The 13,937-nt window shown below is 31.4% G+C and overlaps 2 protein-coding genes across 3 annotated transcripts; one reads left to right on the top strand and one right to left on the bottom strand.

The window, feature by feature from the left end:
* The first annotated feature begins 6,352 nt into the window (after positions 1 to 6,352).
* LOC111282545 (protein WVD2-like 7) lies at positions 6,353 to 11,589 on the top strand. 2 transcript variants are annotated; one of them, XR_016342103.1, is made up of 10 exons: positions 6,353 to 6,716; positions 7,566 to 8,378; positions 8,613 to 8,834; positions 8,987 to 9,030; positions 9,114 to 9,203; positions 9,292 to 9,388; positions 9,489 to 9,560; positions 9,702 to 9,812; positions 10,274 to 10,421; positions 10,834 to 11,589. XR_016342103.1 is itself a non-coding variant. In XM_022870661.2 (10 exons), the coding sequence occupies exons 2-10, from the start codon at positions 6,675 to 6,677 to the stop codon at positions 11,263 to 11,265; spliced, it is 1,923 nt and encodes a 640-aa protein (XP_022726396.2). In that variant the 5' UTR covers positions 6,353 to 6,530; positions 6,608 to 6,674; the 3' UTR covers positions 11,266 to 11,589. The 2 variants fall into 2 exon arrangements, 1 of the variants encoding a protein (XP_022726396.2); XM_022870661.2 differs by lacking the exon at positions 10,274 to 10,421 and having other exon boundaries at positions 6,353 to 6,530; positions 6,608 to 6,716.
* A 313-nt stretch (positions 11,590 to 11,902) lies between these two features.
* On the bottom strand, positions 11,903 to 12,888 carry LOC111282546 (uncharacterized). The gene has a single exon (XM_022870662.2). It carries the CDS (start codon positions 12,736 to 12,738, stop codon positions 12,286 to 12,288), a length of 453 nt encoding a protein of 150 aa, XP_022726397.2. The 5' UTR covers positions 12,739 to 12,888; the 3' UTR covers positions 11,903 to 12,285.
* Between the last annotated feature and the right edge of the window lie 1,049 nt (positions 12,889 to 13,937).

A 13,937-nucleotide genomic window follows, 5' to 3' on the forward strand; every position in this document is an offset into this window, starting at 1 on the left:
TTTTTTTGACTCATTTATCGCCTCTTCTAAAAAAAAAACTTAGTTTTCCTAAAAAATTCTAAAGTAGCAACCCCAAGTCTATAATCGACAACTAACTACCGCACCTACTGTCATTTGTAGTTTCAACCACCTGAACTTTTTTTTCTTTTATCTTTTTTTTTCTTTTATCTTTTTTTTTTTTTTCCTTTTCTCCTTATCTTTTTCCTTGCTATTACAATTTTTCCCTTCTTTCTCTTTACCAAAACCACACCTCCTTATGCCATTGCTATCGGCTTATTTTTTCTAGTCAACACTGCATCTTTTTCTTTTTTTCTTGAATTTTTTTATAGAATCTGATCTTTTTTTTTTTTGTTAAACAAGGTTGCTTGGCATTGAGGTTCCTTCCCTCGATGAGGATTATGATTTTTTTTTTGGGTGTGATTTTTGTGGGTTTGGTAGTAGGTGTTTTGGGTCACTGGTTGTTAGTGTTTGAGTGGTGGAGAGGTTTTTTTTTATGGGTTTTTGCAGAAATGGTTGATAATTTAGGTTCTTGTTTTTTGGATACTAAAGTTTGTCTTTTTCGGTTGGGGCTAAGTCTCGGGTTAGTGGTGGTTGGACGAGGTTTGGCAATGAAAGAGGTAAGTATGTTTGGTTCTTCTTTGTTAAAGCTATGGTGCATGTCTTAGCAAAGGTTAGGCTATAATGTGGGTATGGGTAAGGGTGGCTATGGTGCTCGATTGTGGGTAGTGGTTGGGCTATGGTGTAAGTAAAGGTGGCTATGGGTGTATGAAGGCTGGGACTGGGGATCGTGTTGGGTGATTTTTTTGGTGGTCTTAATGCAAGGAAGCGTTGGGATTATTGGTGAATGTTTTTTGGTAGAGCTTGTTAGGGAAATAAGGGTTAGTGAATGAGGTTTAGAGCTGGTGCTTGAAGGTAGTGCACTTTTACGTGGGTAGTTTCAGTTGAATAAGGTTTCTATTTTTTGAAAAGAGTTTTTCTTTTGCTCTCTCGTTTCCCTTTTACTGTGAATTCCTTTTAATTTATCAAGACCATTTTACAATTGATAATTTGACTTGTTATGGCTGCTTGTTGCCTCTACAACATTGATGGCAGGGTGGTCAAGTAATGGTTGTTGCGCTTGAGAATTTTGGCCTCACATGGCATGAATTGCTAGCCATTAACTTTTGTTGTTTTTTATTTTTTTGCTTTTTAAAAAAATTTTAATTAATTTGATTAATTCTAAATGATAATAAAAAAAATTGGATTGGGTTGAATGTGGGTTTATTGGCTTTTGGGCTTTTAGGCTCATATCATTTTAATCTAATGTTGAATTAGACTATGTTTTGATCCACGTAAAATGAAAAATAAAATGAAAGAAATAATAATAATAATAATAATGCAAAACAAGTTCGAATAAATTTAATTCGATTTAATGTTTAAACTAACTCAAATAAAAACATGCAAATTAAGTATAAAAATCAAATAAATTCAAATTAACTCGGACAAAATTGGATATTTACACTAATATTGCAGTTAATATGATAAAAGAACAAAGCAAACATTAGAAGTAAATTATATATGATGAATACCAAAAAAGTATTTGAAAAACTTATATTCTTTACAATGTCTCCTCGTCACCTTTTTCAAATTTGTCACAACAATTTAAAAAATTGAAGAATAATTATTCTTAAAAAATGGAAGAATTATTTAGTCTATAAATATACAATTGTGAATTATTAACTAAAACTGTTGTCAATTATCGATGCTCACCCATGGAATAAACTTTTAATGTTATCTTTCAGATTTACTAAAAAACTTTATCATGTTCACACCTTAAAAACAAAAATATAATCAATAATTTTCTTTTCATTTTAAACCAAATTGAATGTTCATCTAAAAAGCAAGAAATATCCAATTCTTGTTTTTGTCAAAACAATTTACTACCAATGCAGCTTATCATCCCATGAATTTACACAAAAAAAAAAAGGTCATGCCTCAATCAAACAAAGAAAAACACACCAAAATATATGTTTTTTTAACCTATAATTTGTCCTTTAATCACCATTTCAAAAAAAAAAAAAACACTAAAACATATCAAATTCTAGTTTCAATACAAATAATAAAATCATATCATAAAAAGAGATTTTTTTGATATACCTAAAATTTGTCAAGATGTGAAGGCTGACCATGGTCTCTATTAATAATCTTAATAAGCTTCAAAAGCTAAAAAAATGCAATACATCATATTCATTTATTTTTTTGAGATAAAATTGTTATGTCGACAAAATCAAAAATTACTATCACTATTAGAACTTGAAAATACGAATAAAACATGCTAGAAATAAAGAATGAATGAGTGAACATATGAAGGCAAAAAAGTTAAAGATAAACAGAATGTCAAAATAGAATTGTTTTTATATAATTTGTGATCCATCATTAATTTGTTAGTAAAAAAAAATGAAAATATCGATGATTAATCATAATTTAACATAAAATTCGAAAGAAAAAGTTACACCATAAATAAAGTAAAATAAAAAAATTAGCAAAATATACCTCTTAAATCCATATTAAAGATATGACGTAATCGCCGGATCATGTCTCTCCCTTGCTTTTTCTTTCTTTTTTTTTTTTTCTCCATTTCTCTTTCTCCATTTTCCCTTCATCTATTGTCTTAAATCCATATTAAAGATATGACGTAATCGCCGGATCATGTCTCTCCCTTGCTTTTTCTTTCTTTTTTTTTTTTCTCCATTTCTCTTTCTCCATTTTCCCTTCATCTATTGTTTCAATTCTACCTCTCTTAACCTCTATGCTTCCATCAGCTTGTAGCCCAACCCTCTTTTTTTCTTAATATATTCTATTGACAAAAAATCAATAAACAATGTAAAGTAGAACTAACCTTAAACTGAGATGTTGTAGTACCTTTAACAATACTTGCAATGGAAGGAAAAAAATAAACATCTTAAAAATTTTAAAATCAATCAACTAAGTCAAAAACAATTTCACACTCCAAATATACAAAAATCATAGAAAAAATTTATTTTCCTTTCCTTTTTCTCTTCCATGCTTTTTTCTTTCAGTTCCCTTCAACATCGACCAGCGAAGAGATACCCTTTATATGTCCAGGATTACTTTCTTTTATGGGGTATACCTCAAATTTTAGAAGAAAGCAAAACGAGAAAATAATAGAAACATGAATTAAAAATGTATTGTAGGGGAAGAAAATGAGTAATAAAGGTCATTGATTCCATTTTACAAATGATAGATTTTTAAATAAATTGAAATACAGTGTAAATGAAATCTTTGTATAACCCTAATAAACATATCAAAATGATATTTTACGACTGGAATTTATTTCTACAGTCAAATAATGTAAATAAAATAAGCACAATTATTTTCCATGCAATTTAACATTAAAGATGGCATATTAAATAGTAAAAAAATCAAATTTATTACCTCATTGAAATCTGTAAAAATAATAACCAACATGAAATCAAAATTTATAAATAAAAAAGAAAAAATCAAATGGAAAGCAAAATTGGCAAAAAAATTCAAACATAACATAAAATCACAAAATAGAAAAAACTTACCAAGAGTTCATTAGAATGTTGTCACGCTCTCTCTTTTTGATAAAATCTATAAATACAAAAAAAATCAGATACAAATAAAGGATAACAGAAAAAAATAAATAAAAGTTACCGAAAAACCATCAACAATCATTTTTAATTTTTCCTTTATTTTTTTAATTAAAAAAATAAAATATATGTCATATCATAAACGTCATTTTTAGAATTAAAAAATTTATCAAATAATTTTATCTTATTTCAAACTGTTTTTTATTGTTTAGAATTTCAAGTAGAATTTTTAAAAACTTTTATAAATGCATGTAATAAATAAAAAATAAATAAAAAATGAAAAAAGGGCCGATGCAAAATTTTTCCAAAAAGAGGTCTAATTAAAAATATGGTATATGTAAAAAAAAAAATAATAAACTGTAAGCCCAGAGTTGTGGACTTCTGGTAGAAAATATTATTTACGAATATGATTACACACACCTACGTTTCTGACATGCCCTTTATCTCTGTCTTTCTCACGTGTGTTGAGTTATAGATGCCCCCTAGAGGATAAGACCAAAACAGATGGAATCACATGAATTATGCTGCCACAGAGTTATAAACAAGTGTTTATCCTAGCTCAAGGCTCGTGTCACGATTCACGTCTATTTATGAGAAATTATCCTTTACGATTGATTATGCATTATAATTTTATCTTATAAAGATATTTCATAAATTAAAAATAATATAAATATTTATATTTCAAATTAAATTTTTACACATAATTAATGTGAGATTTATAAATCTTTTAAAAAATTATGACATCTTTTCTATTCCAACACATTCTTCATGTTTGGTGAGGTATTATTAATATTTAAAGAGTTTCTTTTGATGTCAAATATTATAATTTTGATAAAATTTTAAATTATTATTTATTTAAATTTATTAAATTTTATAATTTTATTTCATAAAAAATATCTCATAAATTAAAAATAATTTAAATATTTATATTTTAAATCAAATTCTAAATGCATAATTGAAATTCGTAATTCCTCTATAAATCTATAACACCTAGCCTGCTTCCCCATGTTCAAACTCTTTAAACAAAATTGCATGCAATATTAATGTTGGCCGGTGTTTCAATGCCACACTCCTTAATTTCTTCAAAATGAGAAAAATTAATGGTATAGAACAACCAGCTATGCAGCCCTAGATTTCGTTTTTCATGTGGATCTGTATGGTGCATTTGTTTTATATTAAAAGAAAAGCATAAAAATGGTTGACCCGCTTCACCTTCCCGGCTATAATCATAGGGACCCAGGTCTGTGACGTGTAGGGTGGAGATGCAGCTAGAACTGAAAATAGACTAAAAACAGAAGAGATAAAAACGAAAGTGGGTCGGGAATGCAAAGACATGGACTGCCCACACACATTCTAGGGCCTAATTGGGGCCACTTTAGAAAAATGATCAATTTGATGATCCTTCCCACCTACTAAGACTAACGGTTCTAATCATAGCACCAATACAAAATCTTGACCACCAATCCATTATTTGCATAAAAGTTTAGGGGTCCCACCTTGAAAATCCATATCCATATCATCACATACATAATTTGGCTCTTGTTAATTATCCAATCTTGAATTAATGAAGTGTTCAATTCTTTTCTTTTTTTTTCCCCCTTTATTTATTTTGTGCTTAGTTTAGATATGAAAGATCTTTCCTTTTTATTCTAAAAACAATAATAGGACCCAACGTGCTGCTTTTAAAATGTTAAGTAAATATTTAATAATATATATAATTGTACAGATATGAAATTTTTTAAATTGGGAAAAATGAAAATATTTTTTGATTAAATTTCTAAATTATCATTTGTAATTAATTCTTATTTATTATAATTATAAATTTTAATAATAGTATTAATTTAAAAAATAGTTTTAATTACATTAAATTGCAGTCATTTATGATAGAATTTTTTGGATAATAATTCTCTGGATGCTTCTTATTTGGTTGAATTTTATTAAATAAAAATAAAGCTAGAGTTTATGAGTAATTAAATCATCTCTTTTTTTTATTAAAATTCTAAATTATCTTTTAATTTTTTATTTAATATAATTTTAAATTTTAATAATATTATTAATTAATTTAACAAAAAACTTTAATTATAAATTATTGAATCAAACATTCACATATAACATAATTAAAATTTCAATAAATTATTAAAAAATACTTACAAAAGAAAAAAATAGGTCCGAAAAAGAAAAGATAATGAATATTAGCTTGCAACCACTATTAATTAGTAATGTCACTTTCAACATCAAATTCAAAAGACTCCTATTTCTTTTAATTAATAGTTAACTAAGATTTACATATAGTTAATGTGAACATCCGCACTAGCTTCCAAATGAAGCCTTAGGCGCAAACCAATGCCAATTCGATCACTCGTAACAGGTTTATTACATAAATCAACTTTGATATTTCTTTGGTCGCTGTTTGGAAAAACGTCAAAACGGATTCTTTTTGTTTCCAAATACTGCAACTTTGAACTTTTCTCATTTTCGTGGACGTTGCCAAACGGATCCTAATGATAACAATCTGACACGTGGGACATTCTCTACGCTTCAATCCATATTAAATAATGTCGTGTTTAATCCGACCACGAGCCTTCTGAGAATCTTCTTCCTGTGATCTGAAATCAGAGCCGTCTGATTGACCTGTGGTGATCTGATGATAACAAGACAAAAAACACAACCAACCCCACAAGATAAAGTTTTTTTTTTTTTTTCCTTTTTAAATGAAAATAAATAAAGACTGAGCTGATTGATCTAACTTTTTAAGCTCCTCATTACGTTCACAACTTCACACACTTTTTTGCACTTAACGCTGTACACAACAAGCTCACTAAAGCAATTTTTTTTAAGAGAAAGATCTAAGAAGAAAAGAAGAAAAAAAGAAAACCTTTGAGCTTCGATTTTGGTATTTGTTTCATGGTTTTTTGGGTAAGTTACTCACGAAGCACGTTTAGTTCAGATTCGTTTATTATTTTGAGTTTAATTGATTTGATCCGTTTGATAAGTTGAGATGTCGGCTGCTGAACTCGATTCTTGAGGTAACTGCTGTTTCTACCTTGATTTTGGTTGCGAATGGCGGGACAGATTGAAGAGCCTTTCAGCATTAGTTCTCAGGTAAATCTCTTCTTTTCTTTTCTTTTCGTTTCTTTTTTTGGTTAACTGTTTGAATTGTTTTCCACATAATTTTGAACCACAACAGAGCAAACAAGTACAATATAGAATAGAAAAGAAAATAATGATCGGTTCACTTGATTTGCAAAGTGAAATTGCATCTTATCTATGGTTTGGTTTCAATTTTTGATATGATCTCTGTGTTTTTTTTTCAACAAAAAGAAATCTTTATCTGTTTTCCCTTGGGATGATTGGAGTTTAAGCTTCTTAAATCTATTTACTTGTTATGTAGGTTTTAGTTTCTGTTTGTTCATTGGTTGATTTGTTGTAGTTTGATGATCATGATCATTGTTCCTTACGTGATATGTCAACATTTGATGATATAAGAAAACGGTCAAAAGATTTACTGAACCTCTTCCTATGTATTCAGATCCTTTCATCACCTGTTTCGATTTTGACACTAGCAGATAAAATCGTAGTATTTTATATGTTAGCTAGTACTTTTTAAATTTGAATTTGGCTACAGCACCAGAGATAAAATTGTAGCGTTACATATGTTAGCTATTCCTTTTAATTTTCGAATTGGCTATGGCACTAGTTTTTTTCCATTAGAAAGTTCTACTATATTTTTTCTAAAACGGTGAAAGTCTATAGAAGATTGTCATTAACTATAGTGGCTTCCAGTATCTCAATTCTCAAGTGCTGATGTAATTTGATCTTGCTAACCTCTTTCATGAGTTTCTAATCAGAACTGGCTCAGAAAATACATTTCTGTATACTGTAGCACAGTAGCAGATCATTTGTCCACGTATTTCAGTTTTTTTAACTCCACCATTTTTTTTAACTGGGCAGGCAGAATCTTTGCATTCTGGTTCTATATCATTTGGGAGATTTGAAAATGAACCCCTAGCTTGGGAAAGGAGATCCTCTTTCTCGCACAATAGATATCTTGAAGAGGTTGAGAAATACTCAAAACCAGGTTCAGTTATTGAGAAGAAAGCTTATTTTGAAGCTCACTTCAGGAAGAAGGCACTTCTTCTTCAAGGTTCATCTGAGGACCAAAATGCAGTAGAATATCAAACCTGTGAGAGTGATGCTGTGGAGAATGAGGTTTACAATCAAACAGGTGAGAATGATGCTGCAGAGAACGAGGGTTATGGAGATGAATCTAATAGTCTATGTAAAGGTAGCCATTACAATCATTTTGATGAGAAGAGCTTGGATGATGTAGATTATGGGGAAGATATTTGTTATGGAAATGAAGGGAGCCTATTTTATCATGAAAATGAAGGGAACAAGTTTGATCATGCAAAAGAAGATAGCCTTTGTGCTTGCTTTGACAAGAGTCCTCAAGATTCAGAATATCATGGTGAGGGTGCATTGACCGAATGTGGAAGAGAATATCCTGGTGTTTTATCTGCCCATGAAACTCATGTTTTGGTGCCTGGAGATGTTAAAGCTGAGGAAACTCATCAAAGTGAAATTGGATGTGATGAGCCTCTTATAAGCAATAATAAACCAGAGACGGAAGTAGAAGAAAACCTTGATGATGATGCAGTTAATATTGATGAATCATTTAAGTCCAGGGATCCATCCCCCAACAATGAAATCACTAGAGAAGTTGGTACTACTAATTTAGAAATTCGGCAAAATCATTCTCCAAAGGTATGAGTTTATATTTATATTAGTTCTTATTGTTTGAAACAAATTACTATGTTGGAAGTACCAAAATCAAAATTCTGAAAAGCTGCAGTCATGAAGTAGCTAGAAACTTGATTTCACATTGTTTTCTAATGTATGTCTGCATATCTTTTATCTTGTTCTTTCTCTATGCGGATAAGTATACTTAATTTTGTCTTGTGTTTACCTCCTTGTGGCTTATTAAATTTTCAATTCTAGATGAATCCTGCTATTGAAAATAAAACTACGAAACCAAGGTTGAAGTCTCTGGTGAGTCCTGACCATTCCCAGAAAAACATTTATTGTGATCCATCAAAAGTAGCTGCAAGGATTCAAGTAAAAAGGGAAAAAGAGATTACAAGGAGAACAAAAGCAGAAAAACTGCCATTACAAACGGCCACTCCAACTAAACGTTCAATGCTTAGATCTCCAAAGGAAGAGGTGAAAATTTGGACTTTGACCTGAAGCTTAAAAGAAAAAAAATATTGAAAAAAGCAACATCTGTATTACCTAGCTTTTACTCTTTATCAAGCATTTTTATTAAGACTTCATGCTGCTATTTGAATTTCCTTTCCTTGGTCTTTTTTGTCCAGGATTCTAAGAGATTCAGTACAAAACTAAGCATTGAGAATAAAAGGTACCTATTATTTCTTGCATTTTAGTAATATGTATGTTTCATTTGTAGGGACATTTCAAATAATTATTTCATTCTTGTGACAGTTTAAAAGGACCAATGACAAAGAAAGTAATTGAAGCTCAACCTTCTTTATCCAAGAAGAATGAACCTGTTGCTCGCCTGACACCAAACAGGTGTGTAGCAACATCATGGGGATTGCTTTATGTCATCGAAATTTTAACTTTTAAACCTTAAATGTAGAGTATTTTTTGTTTTACATAGGCTTAAGCAGGCTGTCAGTTCAACTAAGACAGATGTAAATTCAAGTGCTGGAGCATTCGATTTCAAAAGTGGTGTACGAGCAGAAAGGAGAAAAGAGGCAAGAAAGCATGCTATCATTCCGAAATGTTCATATTCTTTAGTTTAAGGTATACACTTTAATGTCTTCCTCTGTACTTTTTGTGATACGATGGTTTCAGTTCTACATGAAATTGGAAGAGAAAATGCATGCCAAAGAGGCTGAGATGAATCAGATTCAAGCAAGAACACAGGTAGGGGAAGCATACTGTATTCAGAATTTACTATTTTAGATGAAAGTGAACTGGTTTTTCTCTATGTGCTTGCTTGTTTGTATTTGAAATGAAGGACCGGTCTGACATTTCTGGACTAATGAGTTGCTAAATTTATTGTAGGAAAAGACGGAGGCTGAAATTAAGCAATTGCGGAAAAGCCTTAATTTCAAAGCAAAACCGATGCCTTCTTTCTATCATGTTGTTGCAAAACCAGGGTCTACTGGAAACAAGGTACGTTAAAAGCTCTACTATTGCTTGATTTTATAATATAGCTCATATGTCCTCAGATATGATTATTTTACATCATAGAAAAGTATGCACTCAAGAGTGCATGTGTAACTTGGAGGTGCTTATATTGGCTCATATTTAATCATGCTCTAGGTTAATAGCTTTAGTTACTGTTCTTCATTTCTATGTAATTATCTTAAAATGCTTAATGTTTTTGACATTGTGTGTTAAATAATCTATTTTACTTATATGAAGCAATATTATTAAAAGATAGAGCATTTATATTTTGTTCTTTGCACAATTGTCATAGATTTTTGGGATCTTTGGAATTTTGTTAGCCAAAGCATTTTCTTCATGTTTCTACTGGATGTCTAATGTTGGTTTTAGTGAACTTCCTTGTTCTTAGACCATTGTTATATAGCATGCGAGAATCTAAAATGAATTTGACTATCCAAAGTTAACAGTCAGAGAAGGGAAAAAGATACACTTTGGTTGATGATGGAGAAGCGCAAGGATGAATGAGCACTAGTACCTTAATCCTTGTTCTTAATCTCTCTCAAGGATCGAGGGTGCATCTATTCGATCTTGCCAAGTTTTGTAACCAGAAACTAGGTATTGTTACTGAATGCTAGTAGACATTTGGATTGCTCTGAGTGTGATGGAAAATGTGATAAATATTTTGAGCATAATATGTTAAATGATTTTAATATCTAAGCGTTGGAAACACTGAAATGCATTCTATATGGTTAAGTTTATATATGAAAGTTTCCTTTCAAAATGATAATTTAGATTGACTGTCACTCCAGTGTATGATATATGTATGATATATGTATGATATAAGATGCATAATCGGCCTTGACTCCTTTGATATGAAGTTGGACTTGTATACTTATTGTTGGACCTGTATATATTGCTACTTTTTTCCTGTGATTAATTCTCCTATGATAATCTGAGTCCCTTATTTAATATTTTTGTTCCATTTATCAATAGATTTAACACTGGCTTTCTTCTATTTCTATATCAGGCTGTATCATCTACCATGAAACCTGCTAAAGTACAAAAGAAGTCAGCAAGTACGGGGATGGGTGCAACTCCAAGATCACCATCAGTCTCCAGGGAAGCAAATAAACTGGTCCTTTCTGCTAGTGGATCTGTAGATGAGTTGAATTATCCTACAGTTGAGTCATCTCAAGCTGACACCATGTCTTTGACTCGACCAACTGAATCTATGACACAATATGTTGTCCTTTCGAAGAAAGAGCGAGAGAAAGAAGGCAATAATTTGTCAAAACATCGAATATCAGCGGGTGGTAAGGTTGTAAAAGATCATAAGATTGGTGGCAGGCCGAAAGTGGGAGACGAGAGAAATAGCAGTAAGATGGTGAGGAAGAATATCAAGAGTGCTGCAATTGCCAATGCTTCTGGGATGGGTCGTTTGGCAGTTGTGGCTTCCTGAAACGATCTGCCACGGTCTCCCTTCTTCACCCAATATCCTTTCCCATTTGGCCTAGGCAGCCAACACAGGTACCCTCCATTCTAATCATGTGTTGCCTTCAATGCAAAATTGAATTAAACCGTACCAGAATGTCGATTGTCCGGTCACATTGAAATTCCTATTTCATGCAGAAGTAGAGAAATGACAGCCAATAATCATAGGTTGTTGATATTAGTATATTTCCTCCATTGTACTTGTTTTCGTTACTCAAAAAAACTTGAATTATGCAGCGTGCAATGTAACATTTAGCTGGGTCAACTAAAAATGGTGGTAATTTTATTGTGATCCTGATCTCATTAAACGTTATAGAAATTGTTCTAATCCTGATATCATTTACTTGAAAGCAAGTGATAAAAAAAGCGTGTAATATTGCAGCAATTTTATTGTAATCCTAATCACTTAGAGCCGTTGAGCAATAATGGCAAGCAAATATCAACCACCCTAAACCTAATCAAACCAAATCATCAGTCTTATTCATAGATATTTATATGTTTTTTCTCTGTTAGGTCATATTTTCTGAAATGTCTAAAATACAAAGGTTGGTTCGGCACACAACAATGTTTGCAGTGGAAAAATTTTCTGTTAAAGGACATTACTCTTTCAAAGAAAAAACCATCATAGGTGATGTCCTAAAACCATAATAGAACTCTGCAAATTGTCAAAAACTGATGTCCTAAAACGATAATAGAACTCTGCAAATTGCCCATACTGATCCAAAATAGGTGATGCAATCAAGTGGGTTCGCAAAGTTCTAATCAGAACAATTAAGACAACAGGGAAATTAAGAGGAAACAAAAATAAACATCCTCATCTCCTTCATTACCAAACAAAAAGAGTAAGGTGCCTGGGCCACCACCGCCTCTTTGATTCCTTTGTCTTTCACTTCATCACCATTCCTACACCTTTTTTCAACCACTAAAAAACACATTCACAAACTCATTTTTAATTCCTATCACTAAACATGATAGAAGTTAACATGGCTTAAAAACAAACAGAAACAACTAGAAAAAAAAATACAAGAAGATTTATGGTTGCAATCATGATCACTGATTTTCCAGGACTACTTGTTGCTGATGATTGATCATCTGTTCTGTATGGAGGTTTCCTGTAGTAGTATGGGAAATAAGGCAAGATAGGGTCTGGAGGGGGCTGACCGTATAAAGTATTACCATAAGGTGGTGGTGGGTAATATGGTAGGTTCCCTGTTGGTGTAGGGTAGGAAGTTCCTGGTGGAGGGTATAGTCCTGTTTGTGAAGGTGGTGAATAACTAGCCGGAGGTGTTTGAGTGACCGTGCCGCCGCCGCCGCTGCCCGTTGGTGGAGGGTAACATGGATATGGACATGGGTTATCTTGCTTTGTTTGAACAAAGATGCTGAGAATTATGGAGGAGAAGAAGAAGACGGTAGTGAGAGCTTTGTTAAGTGTGTTGGCCATGTTATACAAGGAAGAGATTGGAGAAGCAAGGAAGGATGGAGGGGATAGATAGAGTTTAGTGAAGAAAAGAAAAGTAGCTAGGAGAGAGTGAAACGTGGGAGAAATTGCAGACTCCCTTGGTTGAAAGAGTTTGGAAGGCTTTCTGGGTCACGTCTCAAAGTAGGAAAAAAAGAGCTAAAAGGGGTTAAAGGATTAAAATGTAAGTCCTAGCTACTAACTCTCTCATCTTAACGTTTGATCAAAGAGAGCCACATTTTGCTGTTCAAAAATCCTTTTAGCTGTTGAAAAGAAAAAGAAAAAAATAAAAAAAAGATGTCACATTTTGGACATGGGAAAATTGCACATGGGAAAACCTACAGATTTTTTGTTTTTTGTTATTTTTTTGTTTGGGGGGTGGGGGTGGGGGCGGGGGCGGGGGTGGGAACTTTCTAGTCTCAGACAATAGTTCATCATGAGGAAAACAGGGCCTGTTTTTCATAATAACCACAAGCCACTTCAGGATTCAATTTGGAAATTTTCTTTCTCTTTTGTATCAGTTTTCATTCTAAATACTTTTACTATTTTACATAAATTTTCTTTATGGCCATAAATTCGGGCCATCTCAACAACGATCAAGGTAAATGAGGTCAAAGTGTGAGCAAAGAGGTGGGTTTCTATTAAGGGTTTGAAGAATTTGATGAATCCGAGAACGAAGTAAAGAAAGTAAAAAAGATTAATTTTGAATCACACTAAAATATTTAATAAAATACATAAATTTTAAAAATTTTAATATAATATTTGAAAGATGATTTGTTAGCTACATAACATCATATAAAATTAAAATATTAAAAATAAAATAAAATAAATTAATAAATTTATAATTCAAATATAACATTAAAATTTTAAAATTTAAATACAATATTAAACATTTTAATATACTTTAAAAGTAATTAGTGCCATTAATTTAATATAACACTTTTATAGAAGATGAAAATAATATTCATGAAAATCATCGTTATCAAAATTAATTAAATTAAAGGAACATTTTTAATGATTGTTGAATTTCGAATGGGGACCATTTATTATTAATAAACAGAGTTGTTAGGAGACATTTTCTCAAAATAATGCTTTGAAAGCACTAATCAAACACCTCACCGCACATGTATACCCTGCATTTCTTCAATCAAGAAAATTTCATTTAACTATTCCTAATGGCTTAT

The sequence above is a fragment of the Durio zibethinus genome, chromosome 5 (assembly GCF_047325235.1).
Source record: "Durio zibethinus cultivar Kanyao isolate XHJ-2024 chromosome 5, ASM4732523v1, whole genome shotgun sequence".
Lineage (NCBI taxonomy): Eukaryota > Viridiplantae > Streptophyta > Magnoliopsida > Malvales > Malvaceae > Durio > Durio zibethinus.